Below are 23284 nucleotides of genomic sequence, written 5' to 3' on the forward strand. Positions count from 1 at the left end.
AGATTCCACTATACAGTATACTTTCAGTGTGTAAGAAAGTTATTCTTTGACTTAATTTTTTGTAGTACTATTCTAGTTGTCCTTCTGGGCCACATACAAGCCATAAGTGTACTTATTGTAACTATAAATTTTGAGAAAAGATATACTGGTCGCTATATGACTTTAATGTATTTCATAGTAGTCTAAATAATGAATATCTTTGATTTGTCTTATTAGGATTAATGTGTTTACCAGTAATTTTGTATTGCAGTTACGCCACTGGTAAAATATATGACACCGAGAAATGTGAAACATGTGTTTGCAAGTTGAATGGTGTTCCCGAGTGCAAGACAAAAACTTGTAGTGGATGTCCAGAGGTAAAGTGACCTTCATTGTAATATTCTTATTCTCTCTTGCTGTTGTTGTTTGATGATGGCAAGTTCCAGTTGAATGACATAATTATTAAGAATAATATATGTGTATCTGGATGGAACACTACTCATCATATAGAAGAGTCACTGAACAACAGACAAGCATGTAGGATAAAAATATAACTTAGCTTTAACACAAAGTCCTTCAAAGACAACTAACACACATGCTCAACTCATATAAACATGGTCATTAACTTCTCCTGGTGCTGCAGCTTGACTGAAGTTATTAGCAGTCTTCATGAGTGTCTAACATGAAACTGGAAGGGTCTTGGAAGAACCAGCAGGAAAGGGAGTGAATAGGAAATGCAAGTGGGGAGCATATGGGTGTTGGAGGGGTGGTGACAGTCACCATGTCAGGCTGCGAAGTAGGGAACTGCTAGGTGAAGTATAGATAAAAAAATATACATGGGGAAGGGGAGGATCAGGTTAAGAGGAAGAGGCTAGAAAAGGCTACTATGAATGAAATATGGCAAAACGGAAAAACAATAGAGGGACTGTGACATTGTTATGGGATGGGAGTGGGGTAGGGATTTGGAAATCATTGAGAGGATGACAGTATTTTTCTGGAAGTTGTGGATAGGGGTTTTGAGATTGTCAACTGTATCTTACGGCAAAATTTAAGTAATATTTACTATTGCTAAAACATGTTATGAGCAACTGTAATGTGTAAAACGTGATTTTTCATATTTTTGAGTGGCACTGTCTAGCATCAGGTGCGTCGTTATGCTCTGAGTGGAGTGACCTACTTGCACACTTGCTCTTCTAGGTTATTTCAGGATGCAGAAGTATTGAAAGATTTGTGTTATATTTACAGTGAAAATTTTCCTCAAGAGACATGCAGTTCTTGTAATGATTGTAGCTGTAATGTAGGTGATGCTTAACATGGAGGACATGATGACTCTCAGATCAAATGTAAGGAAACATATAGATGGTCCAAAAAAAAGCCTTGCAACTTTTATAACTGAGATTGGACTGAGCTGTTCTAGGAAAATAAAAATTGCAGCCCTCTTTTAACTTCATATAATGAGTATATCAAATTGTGATATGAATGAATTAAAAGCAAATCACGAGGTACTAGTCTTAGCATTGTAACAATGCTTTCTCTAGATGGTCGATCCATTAGAAAGAGTAGTCTTGTTCTCTTGGATTAGCTAATTGTAACTTTTACCAATAATAGCTTCCCCCATACTTCATTGTGCTCCACAATATTTGATTTTTTTAGTGGAATAATCTGATACTAAATGCTCATCTTTGAAACGCTGGTGGCGAAGTTCGCACAAAACCAGATGTGGGAATCCATACCTTTACGTACCTGTGTAAGCTGAATTTCAGTATTTGATTTGTGTACAACTGATTTCATGGGTATTAGAGAGATTCTCTTCAAAAATCTAGATCCGAACATTTTTGTACGATTTAACTGTGCTTTTCATGTTGTTTCCCCATCATATTTCACTGCATGTATCAAAACTTCTGCACATGTCATTGTATAGTATGTATTTTCAAACAATTAGTACTGCAGAAAACTTATTTCCCACTATATCATCAGATGTAGTCTACATTCATGCTTTACAAAATTTTGACAATACTGTCCTTATGTAGACCATTATTCTGGCTAATTTCAGTGTTGATGTAAGCAAAGAAAGGTACATTTTTGAGAATTTTCAGAAGTGTCCAAGTGACATACATAATGTGTTTCATAATAACTCGATGATTAAAAGTTATATTTGCACATTCTACAAGATTCAGCAGCACTATCTGATTTGGAATCTTTGTCCTTAACTGCAGTGTAAATATTCAAATATTCACAGAATCACATAATTAGTGCAATTTCTATCTTTTTCTGCTTATTGACCATTTGTTGTGGGAAATATCTGAAAGTGTATGTTTGCAATGCAAACAAAGATCTTATGAAGTCGACTACGTCCTGTGCATATTAGAATTGACACATTGTTATATATTTGGATTCCCCTCTCGGACAATAATACATATTGTTTGCATTTGTCAGGCAGTGTGGTATCAGTTGCCTGAGACTGCAGTCATGTGTGTGAGTTGCATTTGTGTGAGTTTGTGTGTGTGTGTGTGTGCATGTTTATGTGTGCCTATTGTTGACAAAGGCCATTGGCGAAAGCTTTTTAAGTGTGAAAATCTTTTTGTTGTGCCTATCTGCGACTCAGCATCTCCACTATATGGTGAGTACCAACTATCCTTCTCATAATATTGTCATAAATTTCTGCTGTTTTTAGGTTTTTTAGTGAATATATTATCAATTTTTTTAAATATAAAAAAATCCAGCCTCGAGGTTCCAACTAGCCTCAGGGATTCGAAAATTTTATCCAACATTTTTCTCTTCTTCTAACAAGAAATCTCTTTATGGGGGTAACAGTCACTTGAGTCCTCATGTAAATTGTTAATCTTTGTGGCATAACAGATGCAAGAATTAAAAGAGAATCAGCAGACTTTATTTAAAGTAATTTGTTTACTGTTCAGGTAAACATTGCATCAGGCACAACACACTCTGTAGCACAGTAGGAGTTACTTGTTGTTTGTAAGCAGCTGGAAACAGCCCTGACTCTTGTCAAGCAGCTGGAAGCTGTTGTGAATGTGTGTGTTTGGAAGGCAACTTAAAGACATGTAACAGAAATACCTAAGGTACCTCAAGTACTATCTTCTGTTGCAGATACCATGCCATGCCCTCTACAAGAGGTACAGTACCTATTACTACTCGACCACTTTACTGCAGGTGGTGTCATTGGCAGTTGTAGGGGCTCTGCACAGAGGAGGCAGGGATCAGTAAAAACTCATGTGTGATGTCGTCTACTTAAAGTACAACTGAGCCTGTGAGGCACACATTACCTGTTGGGAAGCCTGTTGTGCCCCTTGACAGGGAGAAGCAAGTGCAAAAGGGGAGGGTCTTTTAATTTTTAGCAGTTTGAAAATACTGTCAATAATTTGCATTTTTTAACATTTTTATGCAGCAACTGATATTGTTTACATAAGAATATACAGCCTACAGTTGCAGGTTAACTTTATTGTAATAATAGAACCTTTCCTACAGATGTTCATATGAGATTTGTTGGTCAGTTTATAAGGCTCTCTAGTAGAATGTAAAATGTAGTCATGCTGGATAATGTAATTAATTTACAATAGTAAAGTATAAAATTAATTCATAGCAAAAATGTTATCTGACGTGTGCGTAATAAGAGTTTGATTCTATACGTGTCGCACATGCGCACTGCCCTCCGTGAGTCAGACACATGAAGCCCTCGTGGTTCGCAGTCTCTGGTCATGTGATGAGGCCCATACAATGGGCTTAAAGTGAATTTGCTACAGCTTGTTTAATAAAAGTGACAAAACCTTATGGTTATGCATCAAGTTTTATAAGGTTGACTTTGGCTTGTTTTAGGCAAACATTTAAATAGTATTTTATGTAAGTACTACCCATTGCATCCTGTAGGATGACCATATCTAATATAATTTATTAGCACATTATAATATTAACTTTTTGCAGGTTCTGAAGAAGACATTATTACTAATGTTGAAACCTAGGTAAGCGATAAAGTAAACCTGCAACTGTAGGCTGTATATTCTTAGATAACAATGTGTATGCCTGGAAGACTCATTCAACATGTTGAAGATAGCATTCAGTAGTCACTGAGAATACAGGATTCAATATGGGGCAGAAAGGAACTATTATCATCCAGCAGCCAATACGGGTAACTACAGTTTTGTAAGTGGTGGGCGTGATGAGGCATCCTGCAAAACAATACTACATGCCTCCCCTCAATTCTGCTTACAATAGTTCAGAAGCCAACTCGTGGTGGAAATGAATTAGCTAGACCTTCTTCTTTTTCTTCTGCTTTTGTATCACATTGGTGCAGGGTTGGCATAGTTCGAACAGTTTTGTCATGGTTAATTTAAGGGGTGGCTGAATGCCCTTCCTGTCACCATATTGTTATTTCAGCTCCCCCCTACACCCTCTCCCCACCCCAACCCCACCCCCCAGATGAAGTATGTGCACCCCAGCTGTCTGTTTGAAGTGTTATTCATGTGAAAGTGAACAAGAGTAAATGTTTGTGAAACATGTAACTGAGGTGTGGTTTTGATACCAGCCCAGAATTCACCTAGATGTAGGAAACCATCTAAAAACCGCATCCTCACTTACCCTCATTGTTAATCTGCTGGCGGGCTTGATCTGCAGCCGGCACAGCTCCACATTCTTGAAGTACATTAAATCTAATGGCAATAAATAGACATGGTCACTTATGTTCATTTTGAAACTAATATCAGTGACCATTAGGCAGTTGTAGCAACAATGATTACTAAAATACAAAGGGCAGCGAAAACAAATAGAAAAACATACATGTGCAGTGAACTAGACAAAGCAGAAGTAGCATCATATCTCAAAGAGGAAGTTGAAACATGTCACTGTGTGCAGGAGTATTTAGATGAATGGCGGCTTAAGTTTGGAAGAATAGTTGACAACGCCCTGGATACATATGTAGCTATTAAAACAAATCACAACAGGAGGGACCCTCTGTGGTATACAATATCTGTAAAGAAACTTCTAAGAGAACGTGATTTCTCCACAACAAATGTAAAACAAAGCATAAGGCTATAAAAATATGCTAAATCAAATGCATCTGACTGTCTAAAGGACCAAACCTGAGGTGTTCCACAATCACCATAGCAGAATCCTATTGAAAGGCCTCTTACAAAACCCAAAGAAATTCTGGTCACCTGTAAATGTTGTCTGTGGCACCAAAGTCAGTGTCTAGACACTCGTGGATGACAGAGGCACTGATACTGAGGGTAGCAAAGCAAAAGCAGAAATTCTTAACTCTATTTGTAAATATCTCTTTACAAATGTAAATCGAGGACTAGTGTCTCTATTTACTTTCCACTTCACTAATGAGATAAATGATGATGATGTTACTGTCAGTGGTATTGAAACACACTAGAAATTACCAAAACTGAGAAAGCAAAGGGACTGTGAATATAAGATCATACTTATCACATAACGTGCATGGCATTTAAACCATCATTCTTCATGTACTCCATTCTTGAATGGAATAGGAAGAAACTCAGGGATATGGTGCCATGGGAAGTACTTGCTGCTCTGAACTTCACAATAGAATTCAGATTATAGATGTAGATATAGAAATAATTAATGGCCAAGAGGATTGGATCATGCTGTGGGCTTGTAACTGGAAGGTCAGTTAAAAATATAGTGGTTAGTAAGTTAGAGGCAATATAAATGTGTGATACTAGTGTATCTACAATTGGGCCCATATTTTGTAGTGAGCAACACAAGCTAAGAGACAGGGCAGCTTATTTCAAGCTGTAAACAAATATTTGAATCAGAAAGAAAAATGTAGTTGTGGAGGGAAAACAAATGATATAGACATAGCATGGCTTCAACATTGCATAATGTGTGAAGTTGCTGATATTTCTGAACAGTGAGTTCAGAACAAAACAACTTGGTTTTTAACTGTACCTCACTTTTTGTAGGTGTGAAGTTAAGTTTATGTCTGTGTGAATTAATTGTATGTGGCTGTCATAGCGAAATATTATGTGGCTGCATCTGTTGGTGTCAGAGTCTTGCATTTTATTGTGTCAGTTTCCTACAGCCGAAGTATATGGAAGTTCTGTATGTGCATTGTCATGATGATCTTGTAGAATCACCACTATGTAATACTGCACTAATGTAATCATGCATGCTATACATTTAAACCTCCCTGGAGCACGCAGCCAGTACTGCCAGATATTCTTAAAATAAAATTAAATGAAAAAAATTTAAAATAATTGATAGACTAGAGAGGAAAATGAGACTTATATCAGAAGACATTGAAACTTACCGTAGGAGAAACTACATCATCTTTTTTCACCTGACCTTCTAAAAACAACTCTTTTTTTCCAGGTATAGTGATTTTATTAAAAATGTAGTACATTTGATACTGATGAGAAGAATGTGATTAATTTCTGATTTTCTAGTTGGGAATCACGTTTCTATTCATTTTGTAAATTATTTGGACAAATCATCACTCTATTGAAACAGTAATTTAGTAAGTAAGTTTTAGTTTACATTGGATTTGAAACAATGCAGAATCAGTCTCAAGAACCTGACAAATAGTTTTTAACACAGGCATATGTGATATTTTATATCACAAGCTTAAATACTACACTTGCAGATTATCTGTTTAATAGTTACATAAGTAAGCAGCGGCACAGAAATTTCTGAGGTACAGGGCAAATATAACTGATCAGTTATTCCTCAATTTTCATCCATACACTGCTTTTCCTTTTTCAGGGATTGAGAGGTGTTCTTATTAAGGGAATATGTGAATGTCGTTGTGAACCTTGCCCACCAGCAACTCGATTGTGTCCAACAAGTGGTGCTTGTGTCCATGAGAGTGTCTGGTGTGACGGTGTGGAAGATTGTCCAGATGATGAGGTTGCATGTACATTTGAAGAAGAAACAGAACCACCAGTAACTACTCCCTTACCTGGCACAGGTGAGTGTTACCTGACATTCTAGTTAAAAATTGGGGTTTCTATCTTATAGATACACATGAAATCAAGTTCAGGTACACTTACTAGTTTTTACAGTAGCACTCTTAATAGTATATACATTATGTTCAATATTTCTATCACTTTCTATGATAATGTTAAAATTTTCACCAGACTCACTGTTCAGTGACCCCTTTTAACTGCCCCAAGACGGGGTTTGATGGACTCCAAATGGTTTCATTTGAAATGAGATTGGATGTGAAGTCACACAAGACTGCACTGTGGCTGTAGGGTGTGACAAAAGGTTATAGCAGTCTTTTCCATCAAAAATCCCTCTTTCTTAACACAGTATGCCTTGACACACTGTTATTGTGAAGAATAGATGAACTGGCTTCTTGGAAATGACAGGCAATCTGTTTTCTCCAGTGATCAAGTACCTATGATATATATTTATAAATTTGTTCTTTGCACAATTGCCGCAAACTCCTAGTGGATCATTCTTCTACTTTCAAAAGAAAATAATGAACACACTTTTTAAGGACGCATACCAGCAACTAACTGCAGTCAATATCACATACAGTTACTTGCTTATTTCAAATCCGTCTCACATAAGTAGTTTACAAAGCAATTTCAACTCATATTTCAATTATTACTGTGTTGTGGTTGTCTGCTATGGAAAATAAATTAATATGTCTATTAGTAGTGGTAGTTGATCTCTGTATGTTGACTAATGCTTGTTGACTAATGCTTGCAAAAATACATTTTGAAAAATGGTAATTAAAATTTATTAATCTTCATGGTATGCTTTTGTTGGGAACTGTGGGCTGTGTTACAGAATTCTTTACAATTTTCATTGATATTCTATGTTGTGTATCTATTTTCAATCTAATTTATCAATAGTAGCTCTGCCAGTTTCCACAATTCATTGTTGTAAATTTTATAGAGAGAGTTACATTATGTAAAATGACAAGTGAGTTCAGTGCAGCTGTAAAATAAGGATGGCCTGATCATTTTAAGTGAACTATCCAGTTAATGTTACCTAATTCTGTTTAAAAGTTAAAGACTTCATAAAAAACACAGAATTACCAAATGACGCCAGTATATTGTGACTATGAACTTTTCACAAGCTTCTACTTCTAATGCACAACATTCGAAATGCAACTCAGTAATAAATCTGCAATAGTTCAATATTTTTAGATTTTTACTCTTTTTTGAGGTTCAGGTATTTAGTAAAATGTTGAGTCCAGAAAACAAGCCATTTATCCCATTATGTAATATGTTACCGGTACATTTGTGTTTATGAATCTGAAATGGTAAACCATGCTAAAAAGGGCCATGGTTCAAGTTTTCTTTCTCATAATTATTTTAATGCTTTGATAGAGCATAATTTTTTTCCAGTAATGATGATAAAAATTATAATTATCCTTAAAATAATGTGAGATGATTTCTTGAGCAATTTCACTTATACTTGGAATTAAAAGACTGAAGCATTCTGGGATGCAAAAAGGTATGTCGCAATCAAGTCAATACTAGCTTGTTTTTTTCTTGCTTCTTTTATAAATAAATTATGTCATTTTTCTGAACAGATCTTGGATGCTGCTTCATTAAGAGATTCATCTGTAAAAAAGCTGAGATTAAGATAAATAAAACAGAACTAAATCGTAATTACAGCAGCAGTATCTGTAGCAACAATACTAATGATGAAAAATTGTGGTAGTCTGCAGCTTATCTGAATATGAATCTCCTACAGACTGTTTGCACACAGATATTTCCCCTTCTGATCCAGAATCGTTCAAATTTTGTGAAACTCACAGCCCAAGATTTACTTGGGTGCATTCTTTGAACATAAGTGTTGTATCATGAGTTATGTTTGTGGTTGGTCGCCCAAGTGTTAATATAAATGGCAGCTCCTCCTTAAACTTCACTTTTCAGAGTGGTCCATGCTCACAGAATAACTATGAATTCTAAGGTAATGTTCTAACTTCATCTGGGCATATCAAAATGAAACAAAATACACAATTATACTCAATAATTAGACAAACAAGTGAAAACCAGGCAGCCATACTGCCACACACATCCAGTTCATACATGTCATTTCATCAGATTGCTTGGGAATTATGAGTGATCAGCAGTCAACTGCTGCCAACTGTGATTGGTCTGCACTCTTTTGGTCTAAGGGCAGATCATGTGACCTGGCAACATATTGCTGCATTCCATCACTTGTGTGTGAGTCCTTTACTTTTCACATGCTCCTTTCCATAATTTTTCACCCCTTGTGAAGTTGGTGGATGAATTTGACTACAAGTTCCTCTAAATTTTTTTCTCATGTTCAGGTGCAATCCAGTGCATCTCTTCTGTAGGCTGTCCAATAATATTGGAAGTTTTTTAGGCACTGAACTTTTAGTCTGAGTCCAACAATTCTCATACATGTCACACGTTCTACTGTCCTGCTATAGGGCTGGCCATTGTAACAACAGACAAGCAGCATTCTTGCACTGACATCCCATTCTTAAACTTGTTGAATGTTAGCTATATTCATTATTTTCACATTAATAAGGTTTTGATTACATGGATCAAAATGTATATTAAATATCTTGGTGTTGGTGGACAGTGAACATGGTACAGTCAAGCTAGTAATGAAGATGCTAGCTACCAAACCACAGTGTTATTAATGTGGAAAGATAAAGATTGGGTCATAGGAGTGATGAGATGTTTGCAAGACACATTTATGCAGCTTTTCTATCTACAACGGAAATGTCTAACAAAGGTTACAAAAGCCAAAAATAATGATGAACAATATGAGTACATTTACTTATTTGTTTGTTTATTTTTCGCATCCAAACTAACCAATGTCAGCCCAACTCTTTGTTTCGTTAGTAGCTTGTCAATAGATCATCATTTGTGAGGAGTTGTCCAATTATTTAGTTATTTGTCCCATGTGTTGCTTGTATGATATAGTGATGTGGAATGAGTCAGTTTTACTTAAATAAAGCTGCACACTGGCCATTAACGGATGAATTCAGCTACAGAAAAGAATAATTTAATAACAGAGATAAATATGTAATATTTTTATGTTCTATAAGCTGCATGTTAATAAACAAAAATTCTTCAGTGGTACTGAAGAAATTCCCCAGAAGGAACTCTGTCAGATGTAGCTTTACTACAATCACTATTGGTGGGGTAGGGTGGGGTTGGGGGCTTGGGATGAGGATGGGGCAGGGGGGGGGGGGGGGGGACATGAGTTCTGGCACTTCTGCTTCAGACAAGTCATCTATTATGTCAACTGAAACTCATGAATGGCATTCAAAAACTGCTTAGGTTCTATTCATTAAAGTACATGTATTGCCACCCATCAGTGCAATCATAGTACCATTCAGAAGACTATTAATAAATCATTGAGCTCCAGAACTCATATTACATACCTTAAGATCTATAACAGGTTTGCCAAATCACAGTATTCCAGTGAATGCAGATTTTCTGATGGGTGTACCTCTCATTGTGCATGAAAGGGTTAGTTGTGATTAAGGGTTTGAGTTGATATAATATCACAACTGATACAAGCTGCAGGTATTACTGTATAGTATTTTCATTTTCCATTAGACAATTTAGAACATAAATTGTTACTGATCTTCTTTTGACACTAATAATCCAAACAATAGTTCAAGTTGTGTGAGACTGTGTGTGCAAGATTCGTGTGCCGATTTGAAGTTCTAGTTCACATATTTTACTGTTCGCATTGCTTCTGCATATTCTTTCATTGAGTGTATCAGTACCTGTGTGTATTGTGATATATTGTGAAATTTTGAACATTTGACAAGTACTGTGATAAACTCAAACAGCTATTGTCAGTCATAGGCTTAAACTTCATTGTGCTCTTTTAAAATTTTTTGAGGACAGTAGGCCTATCCTCATTCAAAACAGTGGGTCCCTAATTTCATTGTACAATTATGTGAGAAACAGGTTATTTTTTATAATTTTTGGACACATACAAAACTATATTTTTATAAGTTACAGGTACAAGTGTCACCCTTGAATTTTATTGCAGATCAGTGCAAATAACATGCGTTCTTGGGAATTTTCAGAAGCTGCCATTATCCTTTGCATAGTCTATGAGCAATTTGTAGTAAATAGCATTTGCAATTTAGTTACTGTAGCATGTATTCTAACTGACATATGGTGTTACATCTAGTTCTCTAATAAAGAGGAGTAGCCCTGAATATTATCTGCATTTATTGTAAATTAACTCTGTGTGCTAACAGCTATAATTAACATTAAAACTTTTAGGAAAAACGCGTAATTTTTACGACAGGCTTCTGTGTTGGCTTAATAGAAATCTCATTTTGTGTATTTGCTTCAATTCTTACAAGGAATTAGCAACTTCTTAGACCATCAAATTAAAAGATAACCAGCGGGCTTAATTTAAAGTTATTTTCTCACTGTTCTGTAATATATTGCACCAGCCAAAATGCAGGCCAAATTATCAATGCTCTTCTAAAACATGGGATGAGTTGGTTGACATTCATAAGTAGCTGGAAATAATCCTGACTGCAGTTAAATGATTGATAGTTGCTGCAGTTAGGTGTGCTGGAAGAGCTCACGAGTGTCACATACCTCCAGAATGAAATTTCCACTCTGCAGCGGACTGTGTGCTGATACAAAACTTCCACGCAGATTAAAACTGTGTGTTGGACTGAGACTCGAACTCAGGACCTTTGCTTTTTGTGGGGAAGTGCTCTCATCTGAGCTATCCAAGCACGTCATGTACCTGTGATACCAGTACCAGAGGTACGTCAAGTACTATCCTTTCCTGCTGGATCCTATCTCCTCAATGACAGTTTAAGGTGTCCTGTACATGGAGGATGGGGACCAGGAAGGCCTAGCCAACTTTGAGGTGCTGTCTTTCACTGAAAGTGAAACTGAGCCAGTGGGTCCCACTTCACATGTTTTGGGGAAACATGTTTTGTATGGTGTCAAGAGGAGGCAATGCTAAAGGGTAGGAGTAATTACTCATCGGCAGTTAAATGTATGGTGAATCATGGTACCACTCAGGGAAATGGCAACATGAACATTAAAGAAAATCAGGTGTTTGGAGGCCTCATTCATCATGCTAAAGAGGCTATCCCAGCAACTTTTGGGGGGGAACAGGGTGCAGTAAACTGCACATTGTGGAAGATGTTGGGACAAATGATGCCTGTCATCTGGGCCCTGAGTTCATACTTGGGTCATTCCAGTAAATGGCAGAGAAGTTTGAGAACACCAGCACTGCACATGGAATTTCAATGAAGTTCACAATTTTTGCAGCATCATCCCCAAAACTGATTGTGGTTATTTGGTTTTGAGTTGAGTGGAAGGACTAAATTAGAGATTTCAAGGTACCATGACAATCTAGGCCATGACTTCCTGGTCTTGTACCATAGGTTTGAGAACAGTAGTGTCCCCCGAAATGGGTCAGTTGTGCACTACACACAGAGGCTACAGCTCAGGTAGCTGACTGTGTGTGGGGTACACACAAGCATTTTTTAGGTTAGGCATTTCTCCACACAATCCAGATAACAAGAGATGTAGGAAACCCAGAAGTGTCAGGGTAACATCAAAAGAGAATCCTCCCACAGGTGAGAGTATTAAAATTCTAATGGTAAAGTACCAAAGCATTCACAACAAAGTGCCAGAGTTTGAAGCACTCCTGAAACGCAATGAAGCTAGGTACAGAAAGCTAGCTGAAGCCTGAAATTGATAGCAGTGAGATTTTTGGGGAAAATTTTAGTGTATATTGAAAGGATAATCAAATGGGAGATAGAGGTGGTGTATTTGTCACAATAGACAAGAAACTCAGATCCACTGAAATAGAAATTGAAACTGCATGTGAGACTGTTTGGCAAGACTCATTATCAGGGGGGAGTATAAAATAATAATTGGATCCTTCTAGCGCCCACCAGACTCATCTCCTGACATAACAGAAAACTTTAGAGAAAACCCCAAATCACTTGTATGTAAGTTCCCCAATCATATAGTAATCATCAGTGCAGACTTTAATCATCCAGCAATTTATTGGAAAAATTACAGTTTTGTTAGTGGTGGGTGTAATAAGAGATTATGTGAAACATTACTAAATGCCTTCTCTGAAAACTATCTAGAAGAGATAGTTAGGAACCACACTATTGCTGGAAATATATTGAATTTAATGGCAGCAAATAGACCTGACCTCTTTGAGGAAGTCCAGATTGAAACTGATATCAGTGATGATGTCACAGTTGTGGCAACAGTTGTTACCCAAGCACAAAGGACAATTAAAACAAGTAGAAAGCAATACATTCAGTAAATTAGATAAAAAATCAGTAGTGTCATATCTCAGTGAGGAACTTAAAACTTTCAGCACAGGACAGGTGCATGTAGAGAAACTATGGCTCAAGTTTAAAAGGACAGTTAACCATGCACTGGAAAGATATGCTCCCAGAAGAACAGTTCATAATTGCAGGGAAGCTCGATGTTATAAAGTCACTACAAAGAAACTTCTAAAGAAACAGAGATGTCTGCATAAAAGGTGGGAAAAAAGCATAGAGCTACAGCTAGAGAGATGCTGAATGAAACACATTTGGCTATCAAGAGAGCAGTGCATGATGCCTCCAATGGCTACCATAGCAGAATATTTTCAAATGATGTTTCACAAAACACAAAGAAATTTTGATGATTTGTAAAGGCACCAAAGTTAATGTCCAGTCCAGAGTCAATGAGAGAGGAGCTGAAATTGAGGGTAGCATAACAAAATACTTAACCCCATTTTCAAATATTCCTTTACAAAGGAAATCCCAGGAAAATTGCCCCAGTTTAATCCACATACCACTGAAAAGATGGATGAAATAAGTATTAGTGTCAGTAGTGTTCAGAAACAGCTGAAATCATTAAAACTGAACAAAGCTGTAGGGCCTCATGGAACCCCAGTCAGACTGGTTTATCAGAGCACTACTTAAATAATTTGACAATTCAGAGACTTCCTTTATGAGGATACAGATTAGCTGGCTGTTTTTCAAGGAGTTTTTTGCAGAGTGGGTGAGTGGCTATGTACGCAAAAAACAATATTCCATTTGAGTACGTAGATGTATCATGGCACTGCAATGAACAGGTGTTTGAATGTTGTGCAGGGGCAGTTGAAGTTAGTGAAACTAAACTTCTATTTGTTGTTGTTTATAGGTTCCATAACTCTGACTTCAGAGCATTTCTGCTCAAGCCATGAAGGGTTCTTGGTGCACTTTATATATGATGACTTCAATATTAATTTTTCTTGTTATTGTGCAATAAAATGGATGTTGGAAGATCTCCTAAACTCATATGATCTTATGCAGACTGTATTTTTTTTTTCAAACCAGGGTGCAGGGGAACAGTGCCACAGCCATAGACAATATTTTTTAATTACTATATGGGCATTTTCTTTCTAAAAGGGTCAATGGCCTTTCAGACCATGTTTCACTACTCTTAACACTAAAAGGTTTTTGTACTTAAACAAGTATTACATATAATTACAAACTATGTAGAAAAGCTAATCCAATGGCAATAGAGTGTTTTTTAAACCTCCTTAAGGAACAAGAGTGGCAGGATGTTTATTGTGCCGTAACATACATGGCAAATATAATACTTTCCTTAACACATTTCTCATGCTCTTTGAAATTTACTTTCCATTAGAACATTCTAAACAGTGTACTAGCAGTAAAAGGCAGTCCGTGTGGCTAACTAGTGGGATAAGGATATCAAGTAGAACAAAGTGGGAATTTTATCAAAATGTTAGAAGTATCACCATCAAGCTATAGTAGTGCATTACAAACAGTATTGTAAGGAGCTTAAAAATGTTATTGGGAAGGCAAAGAATATGTGGTATGCAAACAGACATTTGGCATTTGACAAGGCATTTGATTGTGTTGATCACAAAATATTGCTCCAGAAGTTGGGCCATTATGGAATACAGGGAGTAGCTCACAATTGGTTCACCTCTTGCTTTAACAACAGGCAGCAAAAGGTCATTAGTGACAGTGCTGAGAATGGCTGTGATGTGGGGTCTGAATGGGGTACAGTCAAATGTGGAGTGCCCCAGGGATCAGTGCTGAGGCCACTCCTATTCTTGATTTATATAAATGGAAACTGAACAATTCAAATTTCTAGGTGTTCAGATTGACAGTAAACTGTCATCGAAAGCCCACATTCAGGATCTTGTTCAAAGACTTAATGCTGCCATTTTTACTGTTCAAACAGTGTCTGAAGTAAGTGGTACTTTGACATAAAAAGTAGTCTATATTACTTATTTTCATTCACTTATGGCGTATGGTAATGAATTACTAATCCCTCCCATTCTCAAATGGTATTTTTTGCTCAGAAATGAGCAGTTTGGGCATCAGTTGGTGTAAGTTTGCAAATCTCTTATCTTGTTGGCCCTTGTTCTCTATTCTTGGTATTCTGACATTGTCCTCTCAATATATATATTCTTTACTGTCATTTCTCGGTAACAATATCAGGTTATTTCCAAGAATTAGCAGCTTTCACTCAGTTAATACTAGGCAGAGTACAATCTGCATTTGGATTTCACCTCCTTGACTCTTGTGCAGAAAGGTGTGCAGTATACTGCTGCATCAATTTTCAATAAGCTTCCATATGAATTCAAAAATCTTAGTAGTATTCCACACACTTTCAAATTGAAACTGAAGGCTTTCCTCATGGGTCACTCCTTCTATTACATTGAGGAGTTCCTTGAATTTTTTTTCTCCACAAACTTTTTATTTTGTCTGTTATTACTTTTATGTTGCAATTTCATGTACTGACACATTCCATGACCTCGGAGATTTGCTCCTCAATTTGGTCCTATGGAACTATATATGTAAAATAATAAAAATAAAAAAAATATACTGAAATTGTAGCTGAGTTACTCCCTCTTGTAACTACAATCTTTTGTAGATCCCTCAAACAAAAATTCATGCCCAGCAGTTCTTGGAAAAGAGCACAGATCAGACCCATCTACTAGATGGGTAGTAGAAGTGATCCACAAAATTACCATCCAACATTCTTGACATCAACTTGTTTTAGAATCTTATAACATATTTTGAGCTCAAACATCATAAGGTATCTTGAACAAAATGACCTCCTCAAAGCCAACCAGCAAGAATTCCAAAAACATTGATTGTGTGACACCCAACCCGCACTTTTCTCACATGACATACTGAAAGCTTTGGATCAAGGCAGTCAGGTAGATTCAGTAGGTCTTGATTTCTGAAAAGCATTTGACTCAGTACTACAATTACACTTACTGTCAAAAGTACGATCTAACAGGGTGGTGTCAAGTGAAATTTGTGACTGGATTGAGGACTTTTTGGTAGGGAGGATGCAACATGTTATCTTGGAGGGAGAGTCATCAGTGGATGTAGAAATAACTTCAAGTGTGCCCAAGGGAAGAGTGCTAATGCTCTTGCTGTTAATGTTTATTAATGACCTCGCAGACAATATTAATAATAACCTCACATGATACAGTTATCTCTGATGAAATACTGTCTGAAAGAAGCTGCATAAATATTCTGTCAGATTTTGATAAGATTTCAAAGTGGTCCAAGGATTGACAACTTGCTTTAAATGTTCAGAAATGTAAAATTGTGCACTTCACAAAATGTAAAAACATGTTATCCTATGATGACAATATGAATGACTCACTGTTGGAGTCAGCCAACTCATACAAGTACCTGAGTGTGACCATTTTATAGGTATATAAAATGGCATGACAACATAGGTTCAGTTGTGGGTAAAGCAGTTTGTGGACTTTGGTTTGTTGGTAGAATACTGGGGAAGTGCGATCAGTCTACAAAGAAGATTGCTTACAACCACTCATGCCACCAGTTCTGGAATAGTGCTCAAATAGAACTAAAAGGGGACATTGGACATATACAGACAAGGACAGCACAAATGGTGAAAGGTTTCTTTGATCCATGACAAGAGTTTCACGTAGATACTGAAGGAATTGAACTGGAAGACTCTTGAAGATAGACATAAACTGTCCTGAGAGAGTTTGTTAACCAAATTTCAACAAGCTGCTTTAAATGATGACTCTAGGAATATCACTCATGTATGGATCATGAGAATAGAATAATTACTGCATGCACAGAGGCCTTCAAACAATCATTCTTCCTGTGCTCTGTACATGAATGGAACTGGAAGAAACCCCAATAACTGCTAGAGGGGGAAGTACCCTCTGCCATGCACCACACAGTTGCATGCAGAGTATAGATGTAGATGTGAAAGTGAATGATTTGATGTGTCTAGAAAAGCATTACTATTTCCTTTCAAAATAGTTCTTGCTACAGTGTGGTTAGTGGTAAATTATGTCCATGTTAGTTATCAAACCTATTAATGTCTCTGTTACTGAAACAGAACCAGCGTGTCCAGATCCCCCTCACTGCCCTGATGGTTGGAGTCTTGTTCAAGAAGAAACCTCACCCCTTGGTTGGTACAAGAAAGGCAAAACTTCACCCCATAATTGGTACAAGAAAGGAACATCTAAAAATTACAACCGAGGTAAGTTTTACAAAGCTATCCATGATTTTTCTTATCAAAATGACATTCCCTGCTTGTTCATCATGTCTAGCTGAAATTCTTGTTTATAATAATAAAGTGTGTCTTAAGAAAACATGACTGCTCCCTCCTCCAAAATCTTTAGTATTGGTTGTAATTTATATTACAAATACACCACACTTATAAAATACTTTGTTCATCAACGTCTTGCTTGACAGAAGTCATTATAAATGGTTCCCCAATCCTCAAGTGTATCAGAAATCTGAAGTAAACCAACAGTTCTAACCTACTCCATTAAACAATTAAGAAATTTAAAAAAACTAAAGATTAATTATAAATTAATTACAAATTCATGACAAAATGATTAAAAAATAGCCTACCTAGCAGTATTAGGGCATCATGCTCATGCCCAGACAACTAGTAGGCATATGTCTATCATATGTGATTGTGTAGATTCTTTAAATGGCCTTTACATACAAATAAATATTTGTGCAGTCTCTGTACGGCAAGAATATCATAGGGATGTGTGGTTATACCTATGCTGACAGAAAATTGAAGAGCAAAAATAGCAATTAGTGTATGTACCTCACATGTCTTTTTTTGCCAATCTCCATGTCTGTCAGTCTTCTGAGGTGGTGTGAGAAAGACGTACGTAATCGAGTTGTCTCAGTATTGTGTTAAATAAGTTCTAATATGTGGGTGTGACAAGTTTTTCATTCTACTGCTGAGCTATGAACTAATTTCCTTCTCCTGATGTGACGAGGACTTGCATTTTAAAATTCAGCTCTTTGGAAAGGAAGTCAGCTCGAAGAAAGAATAACTGTCGCAACCATGTTGGCATTGTTATGTACCATTGTGGAGAAAAGATAAATACAAACCCACAGACTGCAAACTACTGGAACTAACATTCAAGTAATGAATCAGAATTGTCACAACATTCTTAACATGCACACATCTATGCCTGTGTGTTTCTGGGAAGACAATTTTTGGTGCCACTTCTCTGTAATTCCTGCATGTGTCTCTCCCCAACCAATATATGGACCACCAAATAACATTCCAATTGAGGGATGCAAAAAACACCAGCTTTCAGTTGCAGCCTGGGCAAATTCCTCTTGTACCAAAAAGACTACAGGGAATGCATGCAGTCTATAAAAATAAAGACACCATAGGACATTAGGTGAAAGTCATTTGCTAGCCCAATTTGAAGCTTGACCTTGCACTACAGAAAGTGCAAATCAGCATACAACCTGATATAACAGTCTGCAAGAAAAAAGCCTATATTCATATCCAACACTTATTTAATGCTGATACAGTGCACCTGTTTAACCATGACATGACATGGAGAAGAACTAAGGTACAAGGATGTACGAATGCCAAAAAAATTCAGAATAAATGTAGGTTAAACCTGAGAGTAATATGAAAGATGTTCATCTTAACAAGCAAATAAGAAAAAAGAAACAGAATGACTTTTAACAGAATAAGTGCAACCAAGCTATACACACATGACATAGAATGCTAACATAAATAACAGCACAAGCCAAAAGGCAAAATACATACCCAATGCCAAAATCTACGTCTAATAGCATAAAATTCCAAACATAACAAATGACAGGTTGTGGACAAGTGAATTGATAAGGTAAGAAATTTAAAATGTGATTGCTAAAATCTGCATAAAATAGCAGAAAAGCCAAACATAACAAATAACAGGCTGTGAACCAGTGAAATTAAAAGTAAACCATTTAAAACATAAAATTGTCAAATCTGCATCCAATTGCAGAAGAGTCCTAATATAACAACTGTCAGGTTGTGGACCAATGAAATTAAAACATTTGAAGGAATAAAATACTTTTAAAACATCTTGAAATATTTAAAAATTAATGGATGAAAAAATGCAATTGAGTAAAATGTAATTTAATTTTAATTCACTTATACTTCTTACTTTAATTTCATAGGACTTGCAATGGAGCAGCCGATCTCCCCCAAATGGGGCCTCCATTTGTACTCTGCTGCATTTAATGCTTAGTTGGAGAAGACATGGCATTGTTTTAATTATATTTTTATCTTTGTATTGACCGACTAAGATCATGTAACGACTTCAATTCTTCTTCTTTCTTTATTGTTTACTATTTTCTCCATACTCCTTCATCCTCTCTCCTCATTGTCTTTCCTTTTCTTCTGTCCATGTTGTTCCTGATTTCTTATATCTTCTGCCTTGAAAACCTTCTAAACTTTTGTTTATTTATTAGCTGTTCCTGCCCACACTTCCGCACTTTGCCTTGGCTGAGTCTAGTTAAACAGAAAAGAAAGAAAATAGAAAGCACACATTTCTAACATGTAAGGGAACTGTATACACGTCCTAACCTCCTTCTCCCCCTCCCAGTCACTGTCAGTCTCCTCCTCGCCATCTCCTTGTTCATCTCCTCCTCTCTCTTTCTCTTCCATCTTCTCCTCCTCTTTAGGCTTTTGTGTCCGGTTTAACCTCCAATTTTTCTACTTTTTTTGTAAAATTGTTCCTTATGTCTATTTCTTTTTTGATGATTTTGGCTAATTCCAAGTCTTTTTTAACATTTTGGATCCATTCTCCTCCATTAGTGATGAAATCTATATGTTTTACTATTCTTCTTGTTAGCTGTGTTCAGGAAGCATCATTATGTGGCCATAGAATTTGAGGTGTCTTTTCCTCATGTCTGTCTCTATGTTACAATATTCTTCAATTTTGGATGTTTTCTGTAGTCTGTATCTGTTCTCTGTCCATATTGGTCCCAAAATTTTCCTAATTATTTTTCTTTCTTTAGATTTTCTATATCAGTTTACCTGTTTAATGCCAAGGTTTCGCTGGAATATATCATTGATGGTTTAATTACTGTATTGTAATGTCTAATTTTGACATTTGCAGAAAAGCATTTTTTATTATAGAGATTTTGCACTAATTCTAAACCTTTAAGAGCTTTTTGTAGAGTTTCTTGTTGTTCATATTTTTCAAAGATAATTTCTTCTACATATTTAAAGTGTGACATTGCGTTAGTTTCTCCATATTTGGTTTGTAATTTGAAAATTTCTAAATTTGTTGTTGCACACACTGTCTTTTTCAAATGACATCTACAGGCTGACTTTTTTTTGTGCGTTCTTTTAGAGTTTATATCTGTTTTGTAGCCATCTCACAAGAATCTGCCATTATAGTGAGATCGTCCACAAAGGTTAAGTAGGGGATTCATACTGTAGGTTCCCCCCCTAATGAAATTGGCATCCAGCAGTTTTCTTCTTCAAGGTTCTTTTCCCTTCTTACATGACTCTATATAGAACTACATTTAACAACAAAGGTGATAACCCATCACCTTGGTTAACGCCAGTTTTTATCTCAAATAGTTTTGGAGTATTAGTATTTTCCTATCCAATCCTTTTTCTTCAAGAATCCTAAATAGTGAGGTTGTGTGGATTGAGTCATAGGTCTTTCTGAAGTCGACAAAGACACACTGTAGGCTTGCCTCACGTCTTCCTTATTCTTGTGATTAATTTTAGGTTTAAGATTTGCTCTGGGCATGATCTGTTTGGCCTTAAACCTGCTTGGAATCTGCGATTTTGGGTTTAGCAGTTGTTGTGCTCTTTCAAGAATACAAGATGATAATATATTATATGACACAGAGAGTAGAGAAATTCCTCTGTAATTATTCACACCATGTTTGTCTCCTTTTTTTATGTATGGGCATATTAAGCCACACATCCAATCACCTGGGATTTCTTTGGTGACCCATATAATTTGAATAATTCTTATTAGCTCCTTGAAATAGGCCCTAGACTTTTGAGAAATTTGGCTACAATTCTATCCTCCCCAGAGCTTTTGTCATTTTTTAATTTCTTTATGTGTCTGATAATTTCGTCTTCTGTTAGTGGTGTTGCAGCCATTATTTTTCTAAGAAACCATTTATCAAATACCTCTATCCTGTGATGCTTATAGTTCATCATTAAACATTCACATGCGTATAAACATGCTTTTAATTTATTGTTAACCTCTTTAGTTGCATTTATGGCCATCTAAGGACCACAGCGAGTTGACTATTTATTTGTGTTTTCATTCATCCTTCTCCAGAATGGTTTCAATTTTTCAGAATGAACTTTTCTTCTCAGATTTGACCATTTGACTCTACTTGTTTTTCTATTTGTTTTATCATCCTGTAAACCTTTGAATTTCCTGACTTCTATGTCAATACCTACATAGATACTCTGCAACTCTGCAATCCACTATGAGTCATTTCGTTCCCTGTTACACATACAATTAGAGTGAGGGATGCCTAAATATGAGCCCCAGTTTCTCGTATCTTATCTTCATGGTCCTTGTGCACAATGTATGTTGGAGGCAGTAGAATAATTTGGCACCGAGCGAGGTGGCGCAGTGGCTAACACACTGGTCTCACCCTCAGCAGGACGATGGTTCAATCCCACATCCAGCAATCCTGATTTAGGTTTTCTGTGATTTCCCTAAATCACTCCCGGCAAATGCTGGGATGGTTCCTTCCTCATCCTTCTCTAATCCGATGAGACCAATGACCTCGCTGTCTGGTCTCGTCCCTCAAACAACCCAACCAACCCCAATAATTCGGCAGTCAGCTGAAATTGACAATTCTCTAAATTTTCTGGATAGTATTCTTCAAAATAAAGTTTTCAACCTTCAGTGATTCCCTTTTGAGTTTCCGAAGCATATCAGTAACACTTGCATGTTGTTTGAAACTACCAGTAAGAAATCTAGCAGCTCACCTCTGAATTGCTTTGATATCTTCCTTTAACCCAAGCTGGAACAGGTCCCAAACACTTGAGCAGTACTCAAGAATAGGTCACACTCGCAACCTGTATGCAGTCCCCTTTACAGATGAACCACACATTCCTAGAATACTCCCAATAAACCAAAGTCAACCTTTCATCTTCACTACCTCATCAAATGTCCATCCCATTTCACATTGTTTTTCAGTGTTACACCCAGATATTTAAACGACATGATTGTGCCAAGAAGAATGCTGTATCCGAACATTTTGGGTTTGTTTTTCCTACTCATCCACATTAATGTAAGTTTTCTTAGATTTTAGAGCTAGCTGCCATTAATCACACTTAACTTTGACACCTTCTATGTAGCATCAGCGAACAACCGGAGATTGCTGCCCACCTTAGTCTGAATTTGTCTGTGTTGTGTAAAGTTATCTGTTCAATGTGTGTTTTTCCTAGGTCCTTTATGATCCTGTCACCTTGGTAGTGAATCATTCATGGATCCCTGAAAACATCATATTAAGAATATGTGGTAAAAATCTAAAAAAAAAACTCCATTAATATAAATTATAGAAGTGGCCATTCCCCTCTTGCAATGAACCTCATCAGGAGTTCACTATGTTAGTTAAAACTACATTTACACATCAGACTGGATATTATGTGCATAAGTACAGTAACTTACCTCAGCACTACATGAATCCTAGTTATGATGACAGCTCATTGTGACCCAAATTGTGAACCATATAATTATGTTCGTAATAAGCTGTTCGACATGTCAGTCTAGAAAAGGACTGATAATTCTTTAAATAAAAAGAAATGTAGGAAATTAGAGAAACTTAGGAAAGGAAGGAAATTTAGAACTTTCAGAAAATGACTTTTCAGTGTTCATTTTCTTGGACTCCTGACCTTTCCAACCTTTCCTAGATGCTTTTTTGTGGTATTGTTGAAGCTTTACCTTTTATTGTTTATCTGTTGAACGGGTGAGTTTATTAGGAAAAGTATCACATTGTACACAAAGTGTCTTTGTGATGAGTGTAGAAATTCAAGTTAAACTTGTTTTTATTAATTCTACA

At 36.5% G+C, this 23284-nt stretch overlaps 1 protein-coding gene across 1 annotated transcript in view; it reads left to right on the plus strand.

Annotated features, from left to right (window-relative positions):
• Positions 1-23284, plus strand: part of LOC126356178 (hemocytin) — a 438196-nt gene that overhangs the window by 286804 nt on the left and 128108 nt on the right. Inside the window, exons 49-51 of the mRNA XM_050006942.1 lie at positions 251-356; positions 6718-6922; positions 17316-17459. Coding sequence (XP_049862899.1) covers positions 251-356; positions 6718-6922; positions 17316-17459 — 455 coding nt within the window. The remainder of the gene's footprint in view (positions 1-250; positions 357-6717; positions 6923-17315; positions 17460-23284) is intronic.

This window comes from Schistocerca gregaria, chromosome 3, assembly GCF_023897955.1.
Source record: "Schistocerca gregaria isolate iqSchGreg1 chromosome 3, iqSchGreg1.2, whole genome shotgun sequence".
Lineage (NCBI taxonomy): Eukaryota > Metazoa > Arthropoda > Insecta > Orthoptera > Acrididae > Schistocerca > Schistocerca gregaria.